This window comes from Bicyclus anynana, chromosome 17 (assembly GCF_947172395.1).
Source record: "Bicyclus anynana chromosome 17, ilBicAnyn1.1, whole genome shotgun sequence".
Lineage (NCBI taxonomy): Eukaryota > Metazoa > Arthropoda > Insecta > Lepidoptera > Nymphalidae > Bicyclus > Bicyclus anynana.
The window spans coordinates 10,390,578-10,414,566 of record NC_069099.1 but is presented as its reverse complement, the minus strand read 5'-3'; the positions used below and the strand labels follow the sequence as shown (position 1 = coordinate 10,414,566).

Sequence of the window (23,989 nt, the reverse complement as noted above, 5' to 3'; positions counted from 1 at the left end):
TCGATGTTGAACTTTTCAGTTGTCTCCATTTTAAGGAATGAATTATGACGCGTCTCAAAACGGTGAAGGAAAAACTAATATATCATTTGACGCATGCAAGGCGGACAAGGTAACAAAACTAAAACAAATATTATGATGAAAGAAACTTTATTCTTTTTCCTTCACAAAATAATCATAGCATTGAGCATTTTCAGTAAAAAAAACAAAAAGGTTGATTAAAAACAATGTTAAAAACCACAACAATTTCAATTCATAACGTCACAACATAGGTACTTAGGCGGTATTTTTGACATTTACACAATAGTTTTTTTGTGGTTGTTCTGACATTTACACACAATTTTTTCGTAGTATTTCTGACATTTACACATTTATTTTTGTAGTATTTCTGACATTTACACATTAATTTTTTTGTAGTATTTCTGACATTTACATTATTTTTTTTGTAGTATTTCTGACATTAACACATCCTATTTTTTAAGTATGTTACATAATGTGACATAATTTTAATCTAAAGACATATAACACCAATTAATACAAAAAATGTTCTATAATTAGCTGAAACTGTAAACACCAACATATTTTACAAAAATATGTTACCTATAACAGTATTTTTTTAAAAGAATGCTTTTCCCCGATTGTTTTTAAACAACATTCAAATATTTTTACAACTAGGTAGCAAAATATAACAGTTTATACATAATAATGAAGAATAAAATATGAAATTTTCGTAGTCTTAAAAACCAATTACATTCATTTAGACAAGTCATACTAATGTCATAAATGCATGCGGTGTATAATTTTTTTTGGTAAAATATATATCACATGTACATATTACATATTGATAGTATTAAATAATAATACGACATAAGTTGTATTTTTATTTGGCTATAAATTCTGTAACACATATTATTTCATTCGGAAATTATGTAATTATCGGGCCTTTGACATGTGATTTTGGAATTCAACTTACTAAATGACCAATTCCAACCCTTTACAAGTTAAAGCTTTGACCTCTTAGGACTAGAAAGTGTAGATTTGTTGCATTGTTTTTCAATTCTGTGTGTTTTAGAGATGCTTTCGTGAAGGAAAAATAATGAAGTATTTATTGCTGACATATTATTGTCTAATATATTATGTTTATGTATAGAGACATTGACTTTAATGAGTGCCTACCACAGTGATAATGGAAACAAAACCATATATAAAAAAAAAGATTGCCCTAAATGAATAAAATTCTACCGTGATAAATTTTTGCTTCATGTTATGATTAAAACGAACAGTAAATCACTAAAGAGCGTAAACGAACCTGTACCGTTGATTCCAGCAGGGACTAGTACGTGTGCGTACGAACATTTGAATGTACAATTCGTGTGTTCACTCGCGGTCTTTGTGCTCAATGTTCACCGACACGATCGTAACGCTACGGTAGACGCTGACGTGCAGCGGCGTCGCTCTGGCTACGACCCTGTGTATAATTTCCCCGAAACGTTTGTACGTCGAAAGTCCCTATTGCTATTCCTGTAATTAATGAATAAGTTTCCCCTCCTGCGTCGGATCTGTCGCTCGGGTGCGCTCGTCGCCGGTGCAGCCGCCTCTCCGCGGCTCGCGCTCGGCGTCTCTCGTCAGTACCGCGGCTCGCCCCCCGGAGGCCGGCGAGCGAGTCGGCGTCGCCGCCGCCGGGTCTCAGTACTGGCCGCAGCGCGCGCGGAAGCCGCCCTGGTACGTGGAGTCCTGCGACAGCAGCCCGTCCGGCTGCGACGGGCAGTCGGGCGCCGCCGACTCCTGGCTGAAGTCGGGCTGCGACGCGCCCTGCGACAGCGACAGCGGCGGCTGCTGCGACAGCGGCTCCTGCGACAGGCGCGGCGGGCGGCGGCGCGCGCGCGCTGGCCCGGCGGCGGGCGCGCGCGGCCCGCGGTGCGCGGCGAAGGCGGCGTGCGGCACGGGCGCGTGCGGCGCGCTCTCCGGCCCCACGTAGGCCAGCGGGTCGCGCGGCGGCCGCGCGCGGTCGTACACCGAGCCGGGCACCATGGCCTCGCGCGCGTCGAACATGGACGTCGACATGAAGTGCGAGCCGGGGTTTTGCGCGTTCACCAGCTTCTTGGGCTTCGCGAACTGGATCGCGGACTCCTTCAGGTTGGACAGCGGGCCCTCGGTGAGCACGCGCCGCTCCTTGTAGAACGCGAGCAGGTGGTTCCACAGCGGCTGCTTGCTCAGCACCTTGGGGTTGCCGACGACGATCAGCCCGTACTTGGCGCGCGTGAGCGCCACGTTGAGCCTCCGCGGGTCGCTCAGGAAGCCGATGCCCTGGTGCTCGTTGGAGCGGACGCAGGACATGATGATGATGTCCTTCTCCCGGCCCTGGAAGGCGTCGACGCTGGCGACCTCGATCTCCTGGTACAGTTTGGCGTGCAGGGAGCCCTGGTACTGCATGTGCTGCACCAAATACGAGCGCTGGCCCTCGTACGGAGTGATGATGCCGATCTGTTCAGGTCGGACGCCGGCCTTCAGGAAGCGGGTGGTGAGCTTCTCGACGTTGGCCGCTTCCGTGCGATTCAAGTAAGAAGTCCCGGAGCCCGCGATCTCCTCCTGTCCCTGGGTGACGTAGAAGAACATGGGCCGGTCGGGGCGCGGCCACGGGAAGTCGATCTTGTGCAGCCGCCGCTCTTCAGCGCTCACTCCGTTTTGAAGTGATCCTTCGTAGAAGAAGTCCGACGGAAAACGCGACAGCTCGGGATGCATGCGGTACTGGACCTCGAGCCTGAAGGGGCGGATTCCGAGGACGACGAGGCGTTCGAACAAACTCTGGCTGAGGCCGGCTTTGGCGGCCTTCTTGCACATGACGACAGGGCCGAGCTGGCAGTGGTCGCCGACGAGGATCAGTTGTCGTGCGCCGAGCACGACTGGCACCATGCACTCTGGTTCAGTGGATTGCATGCCTTCGTCGATGAGGATGGATTGGAAGCGCATACGAGCGACGCGTGGATCCCCAGCGCCCACACACGTGGTACACACCACATCGGCAGCATCCAACAAACGTCTCTCAGCGGCCCGCCGAAGAGCCCGGTATCGTCTCTCATCCGCAGCAGATAACTCTCCAGCCTCCTCCTTCAATCTGGTAAGCTTTCTCAGTTCACTATCAGCGGAACCTAAAGCACGCGCTTGTTCATGCAGTGCCAGAAATGACACAGAAGACTCCATAGCTTCGCGCGACTTGGCACACAATCGGACCACCTTTAACCCGGTTTTATGTATTTTCTCCGTCAGCTGGTCAACGGCAGTGTTGGACGGCGCGCACACCAACACCGGCCCGCCGTTCTGACGCACTAGTTGGTACACAATGGTGGCGGATGTGACAGTTTTGCCCGTGCCTGGGGGGCCTTGGATCAAGGACAATGGACGCTGCAGAGCATGTTTCACTGCATATACCTGTGATCAGAAAAAAACCACAATTTATTTTTTTCTTTTGAATATTACCAGCTTTAGATAACATACCACAACATAACTGAGCATTATTAGAAGGCGCAAAGTCACTCAGCAGGCGATGAAGTAAGTTATGCTTGGAGTTTCTCTGCGTGATCAAATCAGAAATGAGGAGATCAGCAGACAAACCAAAGTCATTGACATAGCTCAGCGTGTCACGAAGCTGAAGTAGCAACGGGCAGGCCATATAGTTTGAAGAACTGGTGGACGTTGGGGTCCTAAGGTGCTGGAATGGCGACCAGCACCAGAACATGCAGTGTTGGTCAACCACCCCCCTAGTTGAACTGAGGACTCAAGTGGGTTGTGTTTGTCAACAAAATGGATCTGACTCAAGTAGGAACATAGTTTGTGTGCAGATCAGGGCCTAAGTGACCTGCTACCTTCCAAGGACACCAAGCATGGCCTGACAAACTTTCAGTCTCCGTTAAAAGAGATATGTCTGACTATGGCACACCCTCTAGAAGACAGATCATTTATTAAAAAAAAATTTTTCTTAAGAGAAATGCTTGGGCAGGTGCACCCGGAACAGCACCTCCTCCACCTCGTGGTAGATGTAGCCCGACACCGACGAGTCGTCCTATCAGCACGACATACCTGCGATCTGTTCAAGTCGGGCAGGTTGGGCGCGCTGAAGTGCTTGGGCAGGTGCACCCGGAACAGCACCTCCTCCACCTCGTGGCCCAGCAGGCGGCGGTAGATGTAGCCCGACACCGACGAGTCGTCCACTGCGAATTTACGCAGAGCCAATTGCATTCTGAAATTGTGGCGAACTTAAAATTTCTCTGTGTGCTTTCATAAAACTTGCTATGTCTAAAAGTCATATTGTAAAAAAATAATAATTTAAAGAACAATTTATCGATGACTAGTGGACGCTTGCTACTTCAATTCCTTCATACATGATGCTAGCTTAACTTAACCCTTTAAAAGGTAAACGATTCCAACCAGTTGTTCTTGAGATTATCTCATTCAACCAAACCTTTCAGTTTTCTAATACAGATTTCTTGACATTATGCAGCATAAATAGCCTAAAATAAAATACCTGTCAAAAGATGTGCTCTTCCATATGAAGTCCACAACAAAGTTGGACGTACAGTCCAAAGGTGCTCCGACCCCACTCTTCAGCTCCAGACCAACATCGTCTCCATAGTTGTCAGGCACCTTGATCACGTGACCGACCCCTGACCATGCTTTGTGCAGTTCACCGACATATCTGAAAATTATAAATCAAAATTGTGACTAAACTTCTAGTCCACTCAAAATTTGGATTACGACAAACCGTGCTGGTAGCCCTTGACCACAATCTCACTTGATGGTAAGTGATGATGCAATCTATTTAATCTAAGTTGTTTTGTACATAAAGACATATGCCTTGTTTTCAGACTGAACTTAAAATTCATCAAGTTTGCTGTACTCTGGTCTGAAGAGCAAACAAATCTTAACGCCTATCGTCTCAGGTAAATGTAACATTAAGGGCAAAACTTTGAAATCAAATTAAATGAAGATAAGATATTGATAATGAGGAGTAAACCAAAGTGTCTAATTTGAAATGTAAAATAACAGATTCAATCTATGATTTCCCACAAAAATTGGATGTATGTTATCAAAATTACTTATGGCATCCACAGTATGGCAAGAATTATTTTTTTGACTAATAGTAAAATAGCTACAAACTAATTTTGTTTCTGCTTGTCGTACTCACTCCTAATATAGTCTTCTTCAACTAGTTGAAAGGAAATAGGGATAATTCAAAAGATATGGCAAATATTCATTATTATTGTTACCTGAGCCTCAACTCATCTCCATGCATCAGCTTCATGTCACTGTCAGTCTTGGCCAGAGTGAAGTAGGCAATTGTCTTCTTATTGAGGCCCACGTCCCAGCGCACTTCGATCCCTTCCTGAGTTTGAGACTCTTTGAGCCTCTTGTCATAATCTGCTTCCAATTTCACGAGTGGACCAAATATGTTTTGATACTGGTACCCATCTTCGTATCTGTAAAATAATCAACTTCAATCTCGTTGTTTTATCATAGCATGTACCCGTTTAAGTAATATCATAATGAACAACCACAAAATAAGTATAAATTAATTAATCAAAATCATTAATCAACTACAAGTTACACTCTTTAAGTTTTAAAACTTTATTATAATGCATTTACAAGATGGAGGATCCTGGGTTTAATTTCAGACTTTGCAGATTAAGGTTTTCTTGATTGCTCACGGCCTCCGTGGCGCAGTGGTATGCGCGGTGGATTTACAAGACGGAGGTCCTGGGTTCGATCCCCGGCTGGGCCGATTGAGGTTTTCTTAATTGGTCCAGGTCTGGCTGGTGGGAGGCTTCGGCCGTGGCTAGTTATCATCCTACCGACAAAGACGTACCGCCAAGCGATTTAGCGTTCCGGTGCTATGTCGTGTAGAAACCGAAAGGAGTGTGGATTTTCATCCTCCTCCTAACAAGTTAGCCCACTTCCATCTTAGACTGTATCATCACTTACCATCAGGTGAGATTGTAGTCAAGGGCTAACTTGTAAAGAATAAAAAAAAAAAAAAGGTCTAGCTGGTGGGAGAAGGAAAATCAAACAAAGGTCTACCTCAAAAGAACTTGGTGAGGCTCCTCATCCACACCAGGCTTCTCCAAGTCCTGAAAGGTGGCATCCACGTTATCACGCCAAAGCTCTTCCAGGCGGCCAATCTGCTGTGGTGTCACCTGCAATATTGTTTCATACATTATATTGTAATATATACAATTTTTACCTTATATGCTTTGTTATCATTTATTTAAATAATTATGTTACGTAATAATGTATATGTATAAATTAATTTCCTGTTTTAACATTCAACTCTAAATTCTTAGTTTTCCATCTAGTAACTGCTACTCTTTTGCAGCACAAAAATTGAATTTATGTTTGTGTCAACACCAGGAGGATTAATTCCAGTCAATTCAATTCAATTTTTGATTTCATGGCTTGCTGCTGTACCAATTGGGTACAATTTACTTCGCCATGTGTCACATGGTAAGGAAGACACACTTTTATAGAGGTTGATCAGTGTAAGCTGGGAATCAAGTATTAATTATTAACCAGCACAATTATGACATTGTATATAGCAGTTTTTTTTTTCTTTTGTTAGTTCAGTGACAGTTGCACTTGTTGCATAATGTGTGTTTCCCAAAATTTCATTTTTTCAATGTTCTACCATTCACCACTGGGGATGATGACTACGTTTGAATAAATCGATTTTTATGATACATTCGGGTAAATAAGGTCAATGTTAACAAATTTATACAAAAAAAGCAAAGAATGTTTGGATATTTGCAAAATAAATAATATTATAAAATTTCAAAATCTATCAAATTTTTTTTTATTGTAATTAGATAAAAATTCATACAGTTTTAGCTTCCTTACATTAAATGTGACATTTTTCAATAAACAAACTATAAACATAAACACACAAATAACAAAGATATTAGTTATTTTGTTCAAACGCCCATAAAAATCTAACGATCAGCGAGCCAACGACGTCACTAGTTCGTACCATTTTGCAAGCTCCGAAAGTAATGATCGCAGATATCCTGTTACTTTTAGAAAATTGCTTTACTAATTAGCATACTCTTAATTTATGTACAATTTAAAAAACTGTCATCATCCCTATTGTAAGGATTGGTTCAGGGGGATTTCTTAAATTCTGTAACTATCTATATATTAAAAATACTACAGACAGACTGATATACAAATAGACAAACAACAAAATGATCTTATAAGGGTTCTGTTTCTTCCTTCTGAGGTGCAGAAGCCTAAAAATGAATGAATGAAATGAATAATAAAGTTAACTTAACTATTTAATACTGTAATAAATACTACTTCTATTTAATATTTCCATTTAATACAATAAAGCAACATACCTGTCTGGCTCTCATTTGCTCTGCCTCTGAAGGTACTTTAACAAGCCACGACAAAAAAGCACGATCCGCTGAAAAAAAAATAATTGAATTTATAAAATGTGTAAAATTTAAAAAGTAAAAATTATTGAACTAGTGGGAAAAAACATACAAATTAAAGGCTTCCATTGCTCTTGATCCCAGTTCATATCCTTCAGGGAGCTTTGCGCAGCACATGGCTGGCTGAAATCAGAAGTTTTTGTAAAAAAATATATAATTATAATATAAAACTTTGAGTTTGTGTTATAGTGGCTATACTTAAACAATACTCAATGTGTACTGTTTACCAACAAACAAATTAAAAATGAGGGTGTAAATCATGAATCATTTCACAACTAACAATAATTATAATTAACTTGGTTCTTAAATTAATGAAAATAAATTTGATTAATAAGCTTAGAAAAATTAGATATAGTTAAAATATTTTGAATAACATTTTATGAGAAAACAATACATAAACAAGTTATCAAATGACATTTGTTTACTACCTATATAACATAAAATAAACAAGTTATGAAATGACACATGTTTACTACCTTAATTTTTTTGTTGGTAAACAGTGCACATTGGGCATGGCTTTAGTATAGTTTTAAGTTTGTATAAACCGAGTGACTCAAAATAAAAGAAAGGACAATTTGAAGGTAATAATTGGTATGTATTAAAGAAATTTTTATTTTATTTATTATTATTAGTATGGCTTTTTTGTAGTCTAAGACAAAAGTACCATCACAAGAGGAAAAATATATTTTCAGTGAACATCAGTGAATAACATACATCATGAAGAGAACAAGGCACAAGTTGACAATATCAAACAATAATAATTTCAACCTCAGAATCAAAAGTATCTCTCTATTTTCATTGTGATATGACAAAAGAGCCATATTTGTCATTTTTATAAAAATACTAGCAGATGCCCGCAACTTTGTTCATGTGAAATTCAAAGTAAACTACAAACTAATCCTACCCTACCGTACCCCTATACCTTTTTAAAATTTTTCTTCTGACAATAATAAACATCTAAATAAAAATAGTGAAATTGTCAAGCCCTTCACACGTGATGGCGTGACCAAGGGATATATGGATTCATTTTTATATATGTATATATATAGATTCTAATCAAATTAAGAACCTCATCCTTTTCAAAGTCAGTTAAAAATTACAATTATGCGAATACCCAAATGTTAAAAAAGAATACTCACCGACAAAGAAGTACAACAACAGAATCTGCTTTAGCCGGAATAAATCCCAGAACAAATACATTGCGTGCTCCGCATGAGTAGCATTCAAGTAGGGTTTCACCAAGCGGGCCATCGCGGTGTAATGCGGCTTCCTTGTGTTTAGCCCTCACCAGGTGGTTAATAATATGGGACCCTGAAGTGTTGCCCCGTCCATTGCAGAACCTGTAATATTTCATCAATTAATTATCCAAATAGTCTGTCAGTTAATTTAATTTCCACTCCCATGCTGTTGGTAGGCCATAGGCTTTAGTCACAACTAATTTTAATTGCGACAGAGTCAAATGTCGCTACCACAGTCAGACAAAAGTCAGTCAATCCACCTCCAAGCAAAATGGTGGTTCAAAGCTCTATAACTCTATAAGATAAAGGAGCCCTGAGTCATTGAAACAGGTGTAGTGATGTCATCTTAAAAAACTCTTATAAAGAGCTGAGATTGGAAATCACAAAGTGGAAATTCCCAAATGTGGGAATTCCAAATTTCTGCCAAAGGTCTATCAGTTGAACAATGTGATACAATGAGGTATATCTATCTATACATTAATCTAATCTGCTCAGCTTTCTGATAGTTCCTTGATAATTTTATAATTCTTAAACACTTACATTCTGGTTTCGTCTGTATCACTCATTGTAAGATGAGCGAGTTGACCTTTACCTTCATAGACATAACAGTTTATCATGATAATACATTAAAATTATGGCTGTAGTTGATTAGACTATAACATTCTAGCTTTTTCATGAACTTGGCAGATTTAATGTTCAACATAATTCCATATTTAAAAAGTTAATTTCTTTGCCTCAGTAATAGAAGCAGTTCTTTGCTAAGTATTTTAAATACATATGTATATCGGACACACAATTTCTTCATTAACTTTCAAATATATGCAAATAACCTTACCACTTGTTACAGATATTGCACATAACAACTGTGGCAGGGTCATGAATGCCACAGTACTTGCAAGCGTGGTCTGGAAGTTCTTTGCTGCTGTAAAGAGCTTCATCTTCCTCCTCAAATTGTAACTCTGCTATAGCATTGGCGACACTCGAAACTTTAGAGCTAAGGTCTGATCGTCCTAGACCATTCACCTGTAATTTAAAGACCAGTAAGGTGTGTAAAATAAATACATTTTCTTTCCTATGTTATAATTAGGTTATGCAAACAAAATATTTCCTCACTTGGTTGGACGTGGATAAACCGTGGTCGTGTTGAGACGCAGGTGTTTGGCTCTGGGACGGGATAGTGAAATCCGTAAATTCAAACTCGGAACCCTGGGTGTCAGCACCGATTAGATCAGCCTCTTCAGTCTCGAGGAATGTCAGCGTTTGAGAGCTCGGACCATACGCGTCGACACTCATATTGAATTGTGGTGAAATATTTATTTACGGTGATAAAAACAATGAAAATCGATCAAAAAGTAAATAGCACTCTACATTAAATGTTAATCCCATAACAATCGTACACTAGTAGAACAAATTACATGAATAATGTTGACGACCGAGAAAAATCGCCATGTTAGCACATGGTTTGTTTCCGTTTACAACTATTGATATTATTGGATGATTATTACTAAATCGAGTCATAAAAGTCTTATGAACCAATTACAATACGTGATAAATTATTAACACCAATGATGATGCTGGAAAATATGGAAATATAGACAATTAGTCTATTATTTTACAAGAGACAAAGATTTTATGAAAACTACAGGTAAAAAAAATCTTCTATAATGTCTTTGGTACTAGATGGACCACAGACGAATAACTTTACTTACTTGCAAGGTGTAAATGCTTTAATGTAAATGATAAAATGTATAAATTATCTAAGATAAAATATATGTATTTTATCCCTCCAAGAAACGTATTATAATTTATTTTTTAAATTTTAAAAGAATATAGCGATAGAATTATGCCTGTGATGATAGTTCCTATGCCTAGTGATGCCTAGTTCGGACCACTTTAGTATTTTAGTCGAGTACGAACAATTTTTAGATTTACCGCCCAAAAATCGTTCGTACTCGACTATTAAACTAAAGTGGTATCTATTAGTCTATGGTGGCTCAGTGGCTTACGCGATGGATTTAAAAGACAGTGGTCCTGAGTTCGATCCCCGGCTTGGCCGATTGAGGTTTTCTTAATTGGTCCAGGTCTGGCTGGTGGGCTTCGGTCGTGGGCCGTGTCTAGTTCTCATCCTACCGGCAAAGACGTACCGCTAAGCGAATTAGTGTTTCAGTACGATTTTGTGTAGTAACCGAAAGTGGTGTGAATTTTCGTCCTCCTCCTCAAGTTAGGCCGCTTCCATCTTACATTGTGTGAGATTGTAGTCAATGGCTAACTTGTGAAGATTTAAAAAAATACAATTTGGCGGTTTAGCTTCGCATCTATAAATCTGATAAAAGTACTGCCTCCAAGAAAACAATAGCAATAATTGTTAAGCATCATTTTGCTAGAGGTAAAAAATCGCTCTGAGTAGTATGTTCGTAGAAATAAAGCTAAAGTGTTTTTGTGCTTTTTAAATTCAGTTCGTCTTGGTTAATATCATTTCATATTAATCATTAGGTAGTTCTCGAAAAAATAAATGTGAAATAAAACCACTTTGGTGTTCTTTTTTCCAATCCACGTACACAGAATAAAGAATGATCCAGAATGAGCCTTTACAAGCAGCGTGGTGAAGCCGGTGAAACCCATAAAAAAAGTCAACCGTCTCCTTATACTTATACAAACTTTGTTCATAATTTGTATTTCAAAATTTAACACTAACAACATTAAGTAAATTAATATAATAATCAATAATTACCAATAAAAAAAAAATACTCCATCTTATTTCTTTAGTTATTGTAAACCGTTTTTTAAATATTCAAGAACTTAGGACGCCGTTTTTCTTGAATAATATAATAATATTGAAAACTACTGATGCGAAGCTTAAGCTTAAGCTTCGTGTTGTACTGACTCGAGAATATATTCGTTTTTGAATTTTGTATTAGGAACGGCTACGACATCGTGTTCCGTGCGCTCTATCTGCCTGTTATTCTTTAATCTGTATCCACATATTGATTTTTGCTGTAGTAACTATTGTTCCTGTACCAAAAAACAATGTCGCAATCATTATTAGTCTAAGATCGCAATCAAGTTCCTTCGGCAAATCTTATTGAGATAGTAAGAACTGGTTAACGTCATACAGTATCAAATTTCGTTGCATTTGAGTTTGACTCAAACTAATTGATTGTAAATGCCTCGTCTGATGAGAACAATGCCCTTTCGCCAGATGTTTATTTGTTTCCTTGGAAACGACTTCTGGCATCGAGCTGATATATAAAATGACGGTATTTATTACTAGCCGACCGCGGCTTAAGTGCATAATTTATTTATTGTCGCTTGTGGCTCTCCTTTTACGCACTCTCAGTATTTGTGTACCCACCTATATTTATATTTGCAGTTAAATAGTAGGGAGGAGCCGTGATAGCCCAGTGGATATAACCTCTGCCTCCGATTCCGGAGGGTGAAGGTTCGAATCCGGTCCGGGACATGCACCTCCAACTTTTCAGTTGTGTGCATTTTAAGAAATTAATTAACACGTGTCTCAAACGGTGAAGGAAAACATAGTGAGGAAACCTGCACACCAGAGAATTTTCTTAATTCTCTGCGTGTGTGAAGTCTGCAAAAAGTGATTCCGTAGAGTGTGGGTTCGAATCCGGTCCAGGGCATGCACCTCCAACTTTTCAGTTGTGTGCATTTTAAGAAATTAATTAACATAACACGTGTCTTAAACGGTGAAGGAAAACATAGTGAGGAAACCTGCACACCAGAGAATTTTCTTAATTCTCTGCGTGTGTGAAGTCTGCAAAAAAGTGATTCCGTAGGGTGTGGGTTCGAATCCGGTCCAGGGCATGCACCTCCAACTTTTCAGTTGTGTGCATTTTAAGAAATTAAATATCACGTGTCTCAAACGGTGAAGGAAAACATCGTGAGGAAACCTGCACACCAGAGAATTTTCTTAATTCTCTGCGTGTGTGCAGTCTGCCAATCCGCATTGGGCCAGCGTGGTGGACTATTGGCCTAACCCCTCTCATTCTGAGTGGAGACTCGAGCTCAGCAGTGAGACGAATATGGGTTGATAATGATGATGATGACATAGTAGGGACATATTGTAGTCGGTATTTAGTTAGGTACCTACGAGGACCTATATATTTCCGTATTCTCCTTCTTATATATCCTATATATTTTTAGTTATATATTTTTGGTAGGGTAGGGGTAGGTTAGGGTAGTTGAAAGTTTACATCGAATTTCACGCGGACGTACTTGCATCCGCTAGTATTTTAAATCTTCAGTGATCTCTTTTATCACTTAATTATTTATTCTAAAGTTTAGCGTGTTTTATTATCAACTCTTCACCAGTCTTTACTAATCAAAATTTATTTTAAGTTAGTTCTTATTTCAAGTTCTGTGCGTCTACAAGATTTTTTGTTACAAAAATATTCACCATAAACAAAATATTATTAATACACAGACAGTTATTTAGACTTGCCACGTATGGCTTTTGTTTTTCATTCTTCGAAGTAACAAAACCACTTCAAACATTGATTGATTGTGATGGTTTCATTATTTTGTTTAGCGTTTTGCATGGAATTTTTTAAAGTTTTGCTTGCTTTATTACAAGATTAGAACTATCCGATGCCTTGCGGTTTCACCCGCGTAGTTCCTGTGCCCGTGAAAATACGGGGATAAAATATAAACCATGACACTCATTATTAGCGTGGTTTTCATGTGGTAAAAGAATTTTCAAAATCGGTTCTGTAAATCCGGAGCTTACTCGTCTCAATACTGTTCGTCGTCATTAACCCATATTCGGCTCACTGCTGAGCTCGAGTCTCCTCTCAGAATGAGAGGGATAAGGCCAACAGTCCACCACGCTGGCCCAATGCGGATTGGCAGACTTCACATACGCAGAGAATTAAGAAATCTATGGTATGCAGGTTTCCTCACGATGTTTTTCCTTCAACGTTTGAGACACGTGATATTTAATTTCTTAAAATGCGCACAACTGAAAAGTTGGAGGTGCATGCCTCGAACCGGATTCGAACCCACACCCTCCAGAATCGGAGGCAGAGGTCATATCCACTGGGCTATCACGGCTCTTTGTAAGATTAGTATAGATTAAAAATATATATAAATAACCACCTGTTTCTAATGTGATTGTTTTTCAATTTTTATTATCAAAAATACATGAAATAAATAATATAACAGGTTTCTTTAACACCTTGTCATAAAATATCAAGACTGTTCAATAGTTGTAGTTAGTTAATAGAGCCTTAGCCTAGTTAATAATTTACTGCGAAAACTTTAAAGTAGACACTAAATTACGGTAGACCTCTGACTTATAATTATAGTACTTATTGTGTACAATTATAAAGACACTTGTTTCCCATAAACAAAAGACAATTCCAAGAAGTTAACCGTTTCAACTTGACGTCGTCGTTTATTCAATAGTAAGCAATATAATTATTAAGTAATTTAATTAGGTAGTCAGTGCGCTGGGAGCTTGTTCCGTACACAAGCTTCGCTGATCGCCCTCGCTGGGCACAAGACAATTGCTGGCAATTGGTGCGAAGCGGCGCCAGTTGTGATGTCACCACGACTGGTCACTAGGGTGGCTAGAAAAACTGCCTTTTCTGGGACATGTGCTTACTTAAAGTGCTTACTACTAAACTAAATTCTGTAATTGAAATTTTCTAAAAAACTTAAAAACTTCATAACTAACAAGTGTAATAGTTTAAACAATGATAAAAATGAAAAATATCTAAGTGACGGTGGTATTAGTATTTCTTCTCTCGGGGGGAGACACGATCGGGGTATTTGCCCCCTGCGTGTGGCCAATCTTCGCGCAGTGTCACTACACTGCGGTCCTTGGATGGACCCCCGGGTGGGGGTACTAAATTAGGTTCCTTTTAATTGCAGGTTTTCATTTATGTAGAGCTGTGTTGTCCTCTAGGGACTAAGTGACGATGGTTGGTAGATAACATCAATCAATTCTTTGAAATCGTTAGCTCCTGCATAGGTACCTATAATAATAACATCTCGTTTGTTTGGTGAATGATCAGGTGGCCTATTCACTAACTTTCGTCTATTAGCCACCTAATATAATTAACATCAAATCAATAACAACCTCAATATTCGTATTTCGTAAAGCTAAAGCCATGTTAATGATAATCATAATTTATCAGTTAGCAATAAATTAATAATTCATACGATATTATGTGACATAAGAATTAATCACAATAGTTAGTAAATTTTGTGTATATCCACTAAAGTTATTTTATGTTAGTGAAAGGCCAGCCAATAATGCAAGTAAATAATGCCAGTCAAGCAAAGCAAATGACTGAAAAATGTAAAATGTAAAAAAAGAGCGATGCTTTTGCTACGAATTGTATTTCATGCAGTTTGACATTTGTAACAAAGATTAACCAAAAATGAAAAACAAACATCCCATAAATATGGAAACCCTAGTGACAGCAGTGGTCACTGTTTTGCTGTGCTCTTACGTTTAAAACGCAAGTTATTCATTGATTAGGTACCGTACAACCTATTTCATACTTGTATTTCGTACTTCCGTATATAGTTAGTAATGCTGATGAAGTATGGCATATTCGTAAGATGCACAGATTTGTAAAGCAAGTTTGCGCTCTATCTATGTTCTGTAGTCAAATGCCATAACCTGGCCATATAAAAAACCGGCCTAGTGAGAGTCGTACTCTGGCACTAAAGGTTCCGTACCTATAAAAACGCCAAATGATCCAGAGAATACCTTGTGGGTACCTACGGAAAGTTAAATACTTGGATTGGAATTATAGCCGCAAGTAGTTTTTGGAGGTCTGCTAGTATGTTATTGAAATAAATTAATGAATGAAATATACTTTATTGTACACCAAAAATAAAAAATAACAAGCAAGAAATTAACTTAAAAACTAATGCATTCATCGCTAATGAGCGATCTCTTCCAGACAACCAACCAAAAAAAATTCTTTCTTTATTATATTCCTTTTTACTTTACTTTTTTATAGAAATTACTTTCTTTATTTCCTGTAAGATGGTGAGGTTTCTCAGTTTTCGTAACAAGCTGTACCTATACGTTATTTCGATTCAACATCAAATATGTAGGTTTTGTATTTGACCCCTATGTAGGAGAAGTTTATTATTGTCAAGACTATTGACTATTTAAATCATCATCATTTGATAGAGGATAAATATTTCCTAGAAATGTAATATGACAGGAAAAGCCCACTGGCTTTACCTAATTAATTAATATCGTTTAGTGAATTCCAATTTTATTTGCACATTGTATTTAATTGCTTAAAATCCTTAATGATAAAGATGCTTGGAGGCCAGTGGATCAGCTTTTACCTCCACACAGGAAGTAAAACTAATAGATTTTTTTTTTTTTACCAATGGTAAATTATTCATATATCGAATGATTTCTTTGCCAAAAGAGCAACTGTTGAGTTTTTAGTTGGCTAGACTCAGCAGAACCTGCCTTCCGAACCGGTGGTAGTTTTTCTATAGTAGGCAGGTACATTACTCAATGTATATTGTATATTTGTATATGGGTCTCTAGCCTGAAATAAATTGATTTTATTTTTATTTACAAATAGTCAAACTCGACGTTTCAAAAGTGCTTGTAAACTAAGCCTACTTGAAATAAATGAATTTTGAATTTTGAACTATATAGATAGGCCATCGACACATCGACTACGCCATTTATTTAATGAGTTTATCGCTGAGATGAAAGTAATGATCGCAGAAGTTACTTTTACAATATTGCTTTACTATTAGCATACTCCTAATTTATATACAATTTAAAAAACTGTCATCATCCGTTACTGTACAAAACAAAGTCTAGCTAAATAAATTAAATAATATACAATTTATTATCCCACACAATATGCACGTTTTAACTTTGTTTTACGCACAACATTAAATTAAAATTCCTCTAATTCTGCGGTTATAAAATAAAACTACAAAAACTGCCAACTTTTTAACCCTTGGTCTCGTGTTGGCTGGACATTTTTTAATCTCTTGTATCGTATCAGACGGCGTGATCTAACGTACCTTCTCAGAACCAAAATCATGTGAGGGAATTTCGTGTTCACTGTAGACAGCCGTATAACACGGTCGGTTAAATTTTACGAAATTACATGCATACAAATTAAACTGCCTCATTGTTCCTGTTAGCCTACGTCTTCGTATCTCGAGGTTTGAGTCCTGGCTCGGGCTACGAGATACTCAGTGGCGTGCATAAGGTTTTTAACTACGGTATTTAAGTAAAAATTGGAAATCCAGCTATGTAGTATGTTACGTGGTCCAACATAGGTTTGTATTGAGCCCTCAGGGTAGGCAGTGCATTTTTGCATCTATGAAGTGTACTGGAGATACTGTACTTTATTTCTTAGAAGGACGACATTGCTTGGCCAAAATTTGATGAATGAAACGTTACAATGTCAAAATTTGTGTCATTTATTAAATAACTAGCGGACGCCCGCGACTTCGTTCTTGTGAAACCCTACTACTATCCTACCCTATTCCCACTCTACAGCTACTCTACCATACAGGATGAGTAGGGACTCAACCCACCCCTAACCTACTCCTACCCTACTTTACCCCTACCGTTCCCCTTCCCTGCCCCTACCCTGCTCCTACCCTACTTTACCCCTAACCTACTTTACCTCTACCATACCCTATTCCTACCCTACCCTACTCTTACCCTACACCTACCCTACCCCTACCCCTACCTCTAGCCCTAACCTACCCATTAGGGCTGCACACGCGACGGAAGCTTAAAAATGGAGTAACTTCTCCCGTTTTCCCAACATTTCCCTTTACTGCTCTGCTCCTATTGATCGTAGTGTAATGAAAAGTACCTGCCGAGGAATGTGAAGAATAATTGTACCAAGTTTCGTTAAAATCCGTCAAGACAAGAAAGTCAAGACAGACAAAAATTTTACTGACTGCATTTTTGGCATCAGTATCGATACTATATAGATTTCCAAAATAACTATCAGGGGGTGATTAGTGATCGATCACTAATCACCCCCTGATAGTTATTTTGGAAATCTTATCCATGTACAGAATCGACCTCTATAAAGATTTATTATAAGTATAGATAATACAAGGACCTTCGAAAGTGTTCTTTAATGGGATACGTCTCAAAGGAACACGTGAAGTAATAATTAGACATGCATGGTGAGGTTGGCGCCACATCTCATCGGGATTCAAGGCGTGAGTGTACATATTAATGTGTAGGTACCTCTAGCTAGGCATAGAGTAGTACTCGCGAGGGACGACCTCATGCTGTTCACACGTTTAGTGACTCACTTACAAAATACACATGATTACTGGATATAAATAATTTTCTATAAAAAAACATTAATGGAATATGAAGATTGACGAACGAACATATACAGGTGTCCTGTAAATAGTACGATATGCTCTACAGGGTGATAGCTGACATCAAGGCCTACTAAAATAACGCAATATAGTCGTCAACAACCCATATTCGGCTCACTTCAGAGCTCGAGTCTTCTCTCAGAATGAGAGGGGTTAGGCCATTAATCCACCACGCTGGCCCAATGCGGATTGGCAGACTTCACACACGCAGAGAATTAAGATCATTCTCTGGTATGCAGGTTTCCTCACGATGTTTTCCTTCACCGTTTGAGAGACGTGATGTTTAATTTCTTAACATGCACACAACTGAAAAGTTGGAGGTGCATGCCCCTGACCGGATTCGAAAGTTTTAAAGTAAAATTTGACGTTTGTTATTAGACATATATGAATTCTTCTCTATGATATTCTCTGTAACTAATGCCATTCGGTGCCTACCGTAAAACATGGATATCATACAGTAGCTACATGTAATTTCTCAGTTTATTTAATGTTTATTTTAATAGGTTGTTAATAAAGACCAAATTAGTGAATAGGCCAGCGGGTCCGCTAGTTAAAAATATTTGGCGTTATTATTGTACGTACTGTAGTTAAAAGGGACACCCCTCAATGACATACTTCCGCAACAACATTAGCAAATAATGTTAACGACTAACCACAGATCAAAGAATAATAGACAGATAGAGCGTACGGAACACGACGGTGTCGTACCCGTTCCAAATACAAAATTCGAAAGCTAATACATTCTCGAGTCAGTACGATACTAAGCGTCGAAACAGTAATTTTCAATATTATTTAAAAGAAAAATGGCGTCTTAAGTTTTTAAATTTTTTAAAAACGGTTTACAAAAACTAAAGAAATAAAATGGAGTATTTTTTTATTGATTATTATATTAGATTATGTAATTGTTGTTAGTGTTAAATTTTGAAATACTTTTTACCTACTATGAAAAAAGTTTATATAAGCGGATGTTAAGGAGATGCGTGACGTTTGGTTTTTTTTATAGGTTCCATTAAGCTGCTTCTTAAGACTCATTCTGGATCATTCTTTATTCTGTGCGACTAACTAGGATTGTCTAGACTAGGTAGGTTAGTACCTAGTATTTACCTACACTAAATTGAGAACAATTTACGAGATGCTGGTTTAATGTTTGCTGACAATTTAGTTCACGGCTCATTGCACACTATGATTTGTTTCATCTGTTAAAATTAGCAACAGTTTATCTTCATACTGATCAAGTTTAATACCCACGATAAAAAGTTATAGGTACTTATTTCGATTTCGATTTATCTTAGGAATTTAACTATTCTAAAATTGATTCTAATAGCTCGCACAGCGTTTTTGAATTCCCTACATGGCCAGCCTGTCATTTCATGCAGATAAATAACTTTGATATGGGGATCGCCCTGTGCTTTAATAAGAAATAAACTTTTTGTCTTATTTGCATTGTCCTAAAGGCATTAACGGTTTTTGCGTTATTGTACATATCATAAATACTTAGACACAAAAGAGTCGTTATACAACAAATCGATTAATTATTTCTTGTGAATAATAGAATCAAGTTGTTTATTTTTATAACGTAGAAAAACCTTCATAGATAAATAAAAAAAAAATAAAAAATAAAAAAGCCTTTTATTATTTCCCATTTACATAAGGTATAAGGTACAATAATTATTCTAATAATTTTTAAACAGAACAAAGTAGGTAACACTTTTATACTTAGTACATTTTTTTGCATTTTATCTTTTTATTAATATTTTTTATGTTACTTGTATCTATTTATTTTTCTTTCTTTTTCTCTATATATTATATATATATTTCCTTAACTTTTTAAATGAGAACCCCTCTGTAGGGTAAAGGCCTCCTCCAGATTTTTCTACATTTCCCTATCGTTTGCTTTTGATTGCCACTCGTCTCCTACAATATCTTTGATGTCGTCGACCCATCTTCTGTAAGAAAAAACCTTCCTAACAACAAACCTTCATAGATACTCGTACTATGCCAAGTGAGTTTTGAATTCTACAATTACAAGTACCTAATTACCGAAATCGTCAAATTGCTCCAAATTTTCCCTAAACTCAAAGTTTCCGCAATCAATTAAAACAAGATCCATATAAAGGAGAATGGCGAGATTGCATGTATTTTGGGACTAGCTGATAGAAGTAGCGTGAATAATGGAAACGTATTAATAGTTGTACAACGTGATTAAACTAAGAAATAAGTAAATGGTAAGCAGTCTTAAAAAGCAGGGAAAAAAGATTTACCTTAATTAGTAGATTAACCTACTTTTACATAAATGTGAAAATCACCACCACTGACATACAACTGTGTGATTACTTCATAAATACGACAAGGCGTTTTTGCAGACTACTTTTTTGTTACCTAATAAAATGCACTTTTTTTTCTTTTGATTCCCGTTGTTTAAAATCTCGATTTTTTTTTACAAGCATCTTACTAAATAATAGTTTTAATCAATACAAATATATGAGTGTACGACACTTCTGAGTGTGACTCCCACTTTCGCCAACCTCCTTTATTATTTTAAATATTATAAAGGCTTGAAAATCAAAAACCTACCCAACCTTGAATTTCAAGATTTATAATAGGTTCATTTAAGTTCTACCTGAGAGAATAGATCCAGTCACAGTAAACATATAGCCCAGCTTACGTCGCTTGGTTGCTCCAGTTGAATACCGAATGCGTTAATTTTCTTTCATAAATATGAATAATAATGAAGCATTATTTGTGTAAGCCCCAATTAAGGGCAAGGTTTTACTCTTAATAGGACGATTTATCACTCTACAAGTAGATTCAATAAATAAAGCAAAATTAATAGGGATAGGCGCCTGCGCTTTATGAGAACAGTTACGATGTTGATATCATTTTATACCGCATTAATAAAAAGAAGATAGAATGGGTTGAGGTTAACATCTGAAGTTCAACAACCGAGTAGAACAGTTAATTTCTAATTAAATAATTTATTATATTGTATAGTATTTGTCTAAGTCTACTTAATAAAACTTTATTTTATAACTTTACTGTGACGTCACCCAGGTCTCAGCTGAAAATCAGCGCCAGGTAATGCATTTTTTGCAATTCATGGCATTAATGTTGTGTACGCAAGCCCATTCTATTTGGTGTCACAGACATATATTATGTAAAATAGGATGTACTTTTTATGACACTAAAGTGAATAAATATTTTTCTTCTTCTTCTATTTTGGCATCCAAAAACGCCAATTTTCGGAAGGGAAGGAGCCTTCTGAACATTGGCGTTTATGGAACGCAAGGTACTTTGCTATAAGAAATATTAGAGCCCCTACACTTGGCTTTTTTAGGTTATGGCAAGTGATTATGCAATCAAAGATGGAAGCGGGCTAACTTGTTAGGAGAAGTATGAAAATCCACAACCCTTTCGGTTTATACATGATATCGTACCGGAACGCTAAATCGCTTGGCGGTGCGTCTTTGTCGGTGGGTGGTAACTAGCCACGGCTGAAGCCAATTTAGCCATAATTTGCTAAAAAAAATTATTAGACATTTGAATTTACGTAAAATAATTATGGTGTATCCTCGTAGACTTTCTCGGAAGTCGAGTTCTGCCGCTTATAGGTAGTTACTGTTATGCACGTGTTTTTGAACGAAATGTTAAAATGTTTTAAAGTGTTTCCCGATTAATATTACTTAATTTAAATGCAGTAGGTACAGTATTTATGTTTCTATCGATGTGGTGACGGACAAAGCGTTGTCGTCGGAATACTAAGAGCAGTCATTATCTATACTAATATTATAAAGCTGAAGAGTTTGTTTGTTTGTTTGATTGAACGCGCTAATCTCAGGAACTACAGGTCCGATTTGAAAAATTCTTCCAGTGTAAGATAGCCCATTTATCGAGGAAGGCCATAGACTATATTTTATCCCAGTATTCCCACGAGAACGGGAACCACGCGGGTGAAACCGTGCGGCGTCAACTAGTTAAATATATTACTACGAGTAGCTGTAACCCCGCGTTTCAACTAAATAGATGTGCTATATATTTTACACAAGTCTCTGCACCAAATTCCATCCAGATCCGTACAGCCGCTAAGTCGTGAATGAGTGAGTCTGTTGAGCACGAGTCTCCTCTAAGAATGAGAGGGTTTAGACTAGAGGTTTCCAAACATTTTTTTCTCATAGACCACTTTCTAATTTAACTGGATTCGGTGGATCCCCTGCTAATATCTAAAATTTGACAAAAAACATGGTCACCTATGAAAATTTTCGTTACAGCCGAATTAACCCGCGAGCGTGTCGACGCGAAGCGAGTCGCAGGGATTCGCTGGATGCAGATGGCTCAGTATCGTGATGTATGGAAGTCCCTTCAAAAGGCCCATGTCCTGCAGTGGACGTCCATCAGCTGATAAGATGATAATGATGATAATATTAGAATGCGAATGTGAACATGTTTGTTTGTTACGCTTTCACGCCTAATCTACTAAACCAATTTAAAAAACCATCCACCATTGGAAAGCTACATTAACACGGCGTAACATAGGCTATATTTTATCCCCATTTACTTATGTGAACGTGAACTACGCCGGTGAAACTGCGGGCCGATGCTAGTCCTACTTAATATTATAAACGCGAAAGTTTGTATGGATGTTTGGATGTTTGTTACTCTTTAACGCCGCTAGTACTGAAGCGATTTGGCTGAAATTTGGAATGGAAATAGATTCTGCTTTGGATTAACAAATTTTACTTTTTATCCCGAAAAACTCAATAGATTCCCGAGATTTGCGAAAACTGATGATTTTGATAATATGAATGCTTGTTACTCTTTCAGGCCTCGACTACTGAACTCAATTAGTTGAAAATTGGTATTTAGATATATTATATCATGGATTAATACATAGCCCACAATTATCCCGGAAAATTCTATGGTTCCCGAGGGATTTGTGAAAAACTCGCGGGCGTCCGCTAGCAGGGTATAAAGTGCGGAAAAATTTTCTTAAAAAAGGATTTTACCATGACCAAGAGGTCGTAACACATTTTTCTCCACACTCGTTAATCTTGCTTCACCGTATTAGGAATAGTACTAACCATTTCTGTCGGACAAGGCCTCGCAGTCCTTAAAGGATTAATTGTAATAGTGATGACGAAGGGATAGTCCAAATTTATACCTATGACGTCATTCGTATTCATTTGGTCGGATACAGTTTTCGATCAAATATGATTTAGGGGGCCATTCAATAGAATAGCTACGAGTATCCTTATATGCGTTGAATACATCATAAATATTGATTTGTATAATACTACCCCTTACGTTAATCGGTGCATTTTTTCTTTAAAACCCAGAAAAGCCTTAACTGTAGTTATGAATTAGGGTTCTAGATAAGCTTAGGAAATTTAATCTATTAACTGAATTTCATGTTTTCATGATAAATATAGATTATGGAGACAAAAGTGGCCAAAAATATGGTTCTTGTAATGTAAGATACTTCGCCGTTTTGTTGTCTTTGTTCTTTACTTTGAATGTGTCAATTCTGTTTTGATTGATTTTTGAATCCTGATTTTATCAATTAATTTATAGGATCAAGAATTTTCATCAGTCTTTCATGATATACAGAACAAAAAAATATTCTCTTTCTACTTTTTTCTTTAAACTTTTCAGTATTAGTCTAAAGTTGGGAAGTTGCCTTCTGAAAACATTATCTATCTCAAAGAATAGCTCTAAATTCCAAACTCCTCTTTTTTATAGCAGAAAACAGGCCTTGGCAATCATGTGGAAAAAATGATAAAACTAATGTTTATTCAGTTTAAAATTAGTCTCCATTTAAAAAAATCGATTCAATAGATTTGCGTGAAAATGTACAAAAATCCATACAAACTTTCTCGTATACAATATTATATTAGTGAGGTTATGTGGAAA

At 37.6% G+C, this 23,989-nt stretch overlaps 1 protein-coding gene across 2 annotated transcripts; it reads right to left on the bottom strand.

Moving 5' to 3' along the window:
• Window positions 1-130: 130 nt before the first annotated feature.
• On the bottom strand, window positions 131-10,192 carry LOC112056176 (regulator of nonsense transcripts 1). 2 transcript variants are annotated; one of them, XM_052886656.1, is made up of 10 exons: window positions 9,827-10,192; window positions 9,549-9,751; window positions 8,615-8,815; window positions 7,528-7,598; window positions 7,380-7,447; window positions 6,070-6,185; window positions 5,262-5,471; window positions 4,520-4,690; window positions 4,075-4,234; window positions 131-3,426 (listed from the first exon to the last, which is right to left on the bottom strand). In XM_052886656.1, the coding sequence occupies exons 1-10, from the start codon at window positions 10,004-10,006 to the stop codon at window positions 1,684-1,686; spliced, it is 3,123 nt and encodes a 1,040-aa protein (XP_052742616.1). In that variant the 5' UTR covers window positions 10,007-10,192; the 3' UTR covers window positions 131-1,683. The 2 variants fall into 2 exon arrangements, with proteins under 2 accessions (XP_052742616.1, XP_023952317.2); XM_024096549.2 differs by having other exon boundaries at window positions 9,549-9,736; window positions 9,827-10,191.
• Between the last annotated feature and the right edge of the window lie 13,797 nt (window positions 10,193-23,989).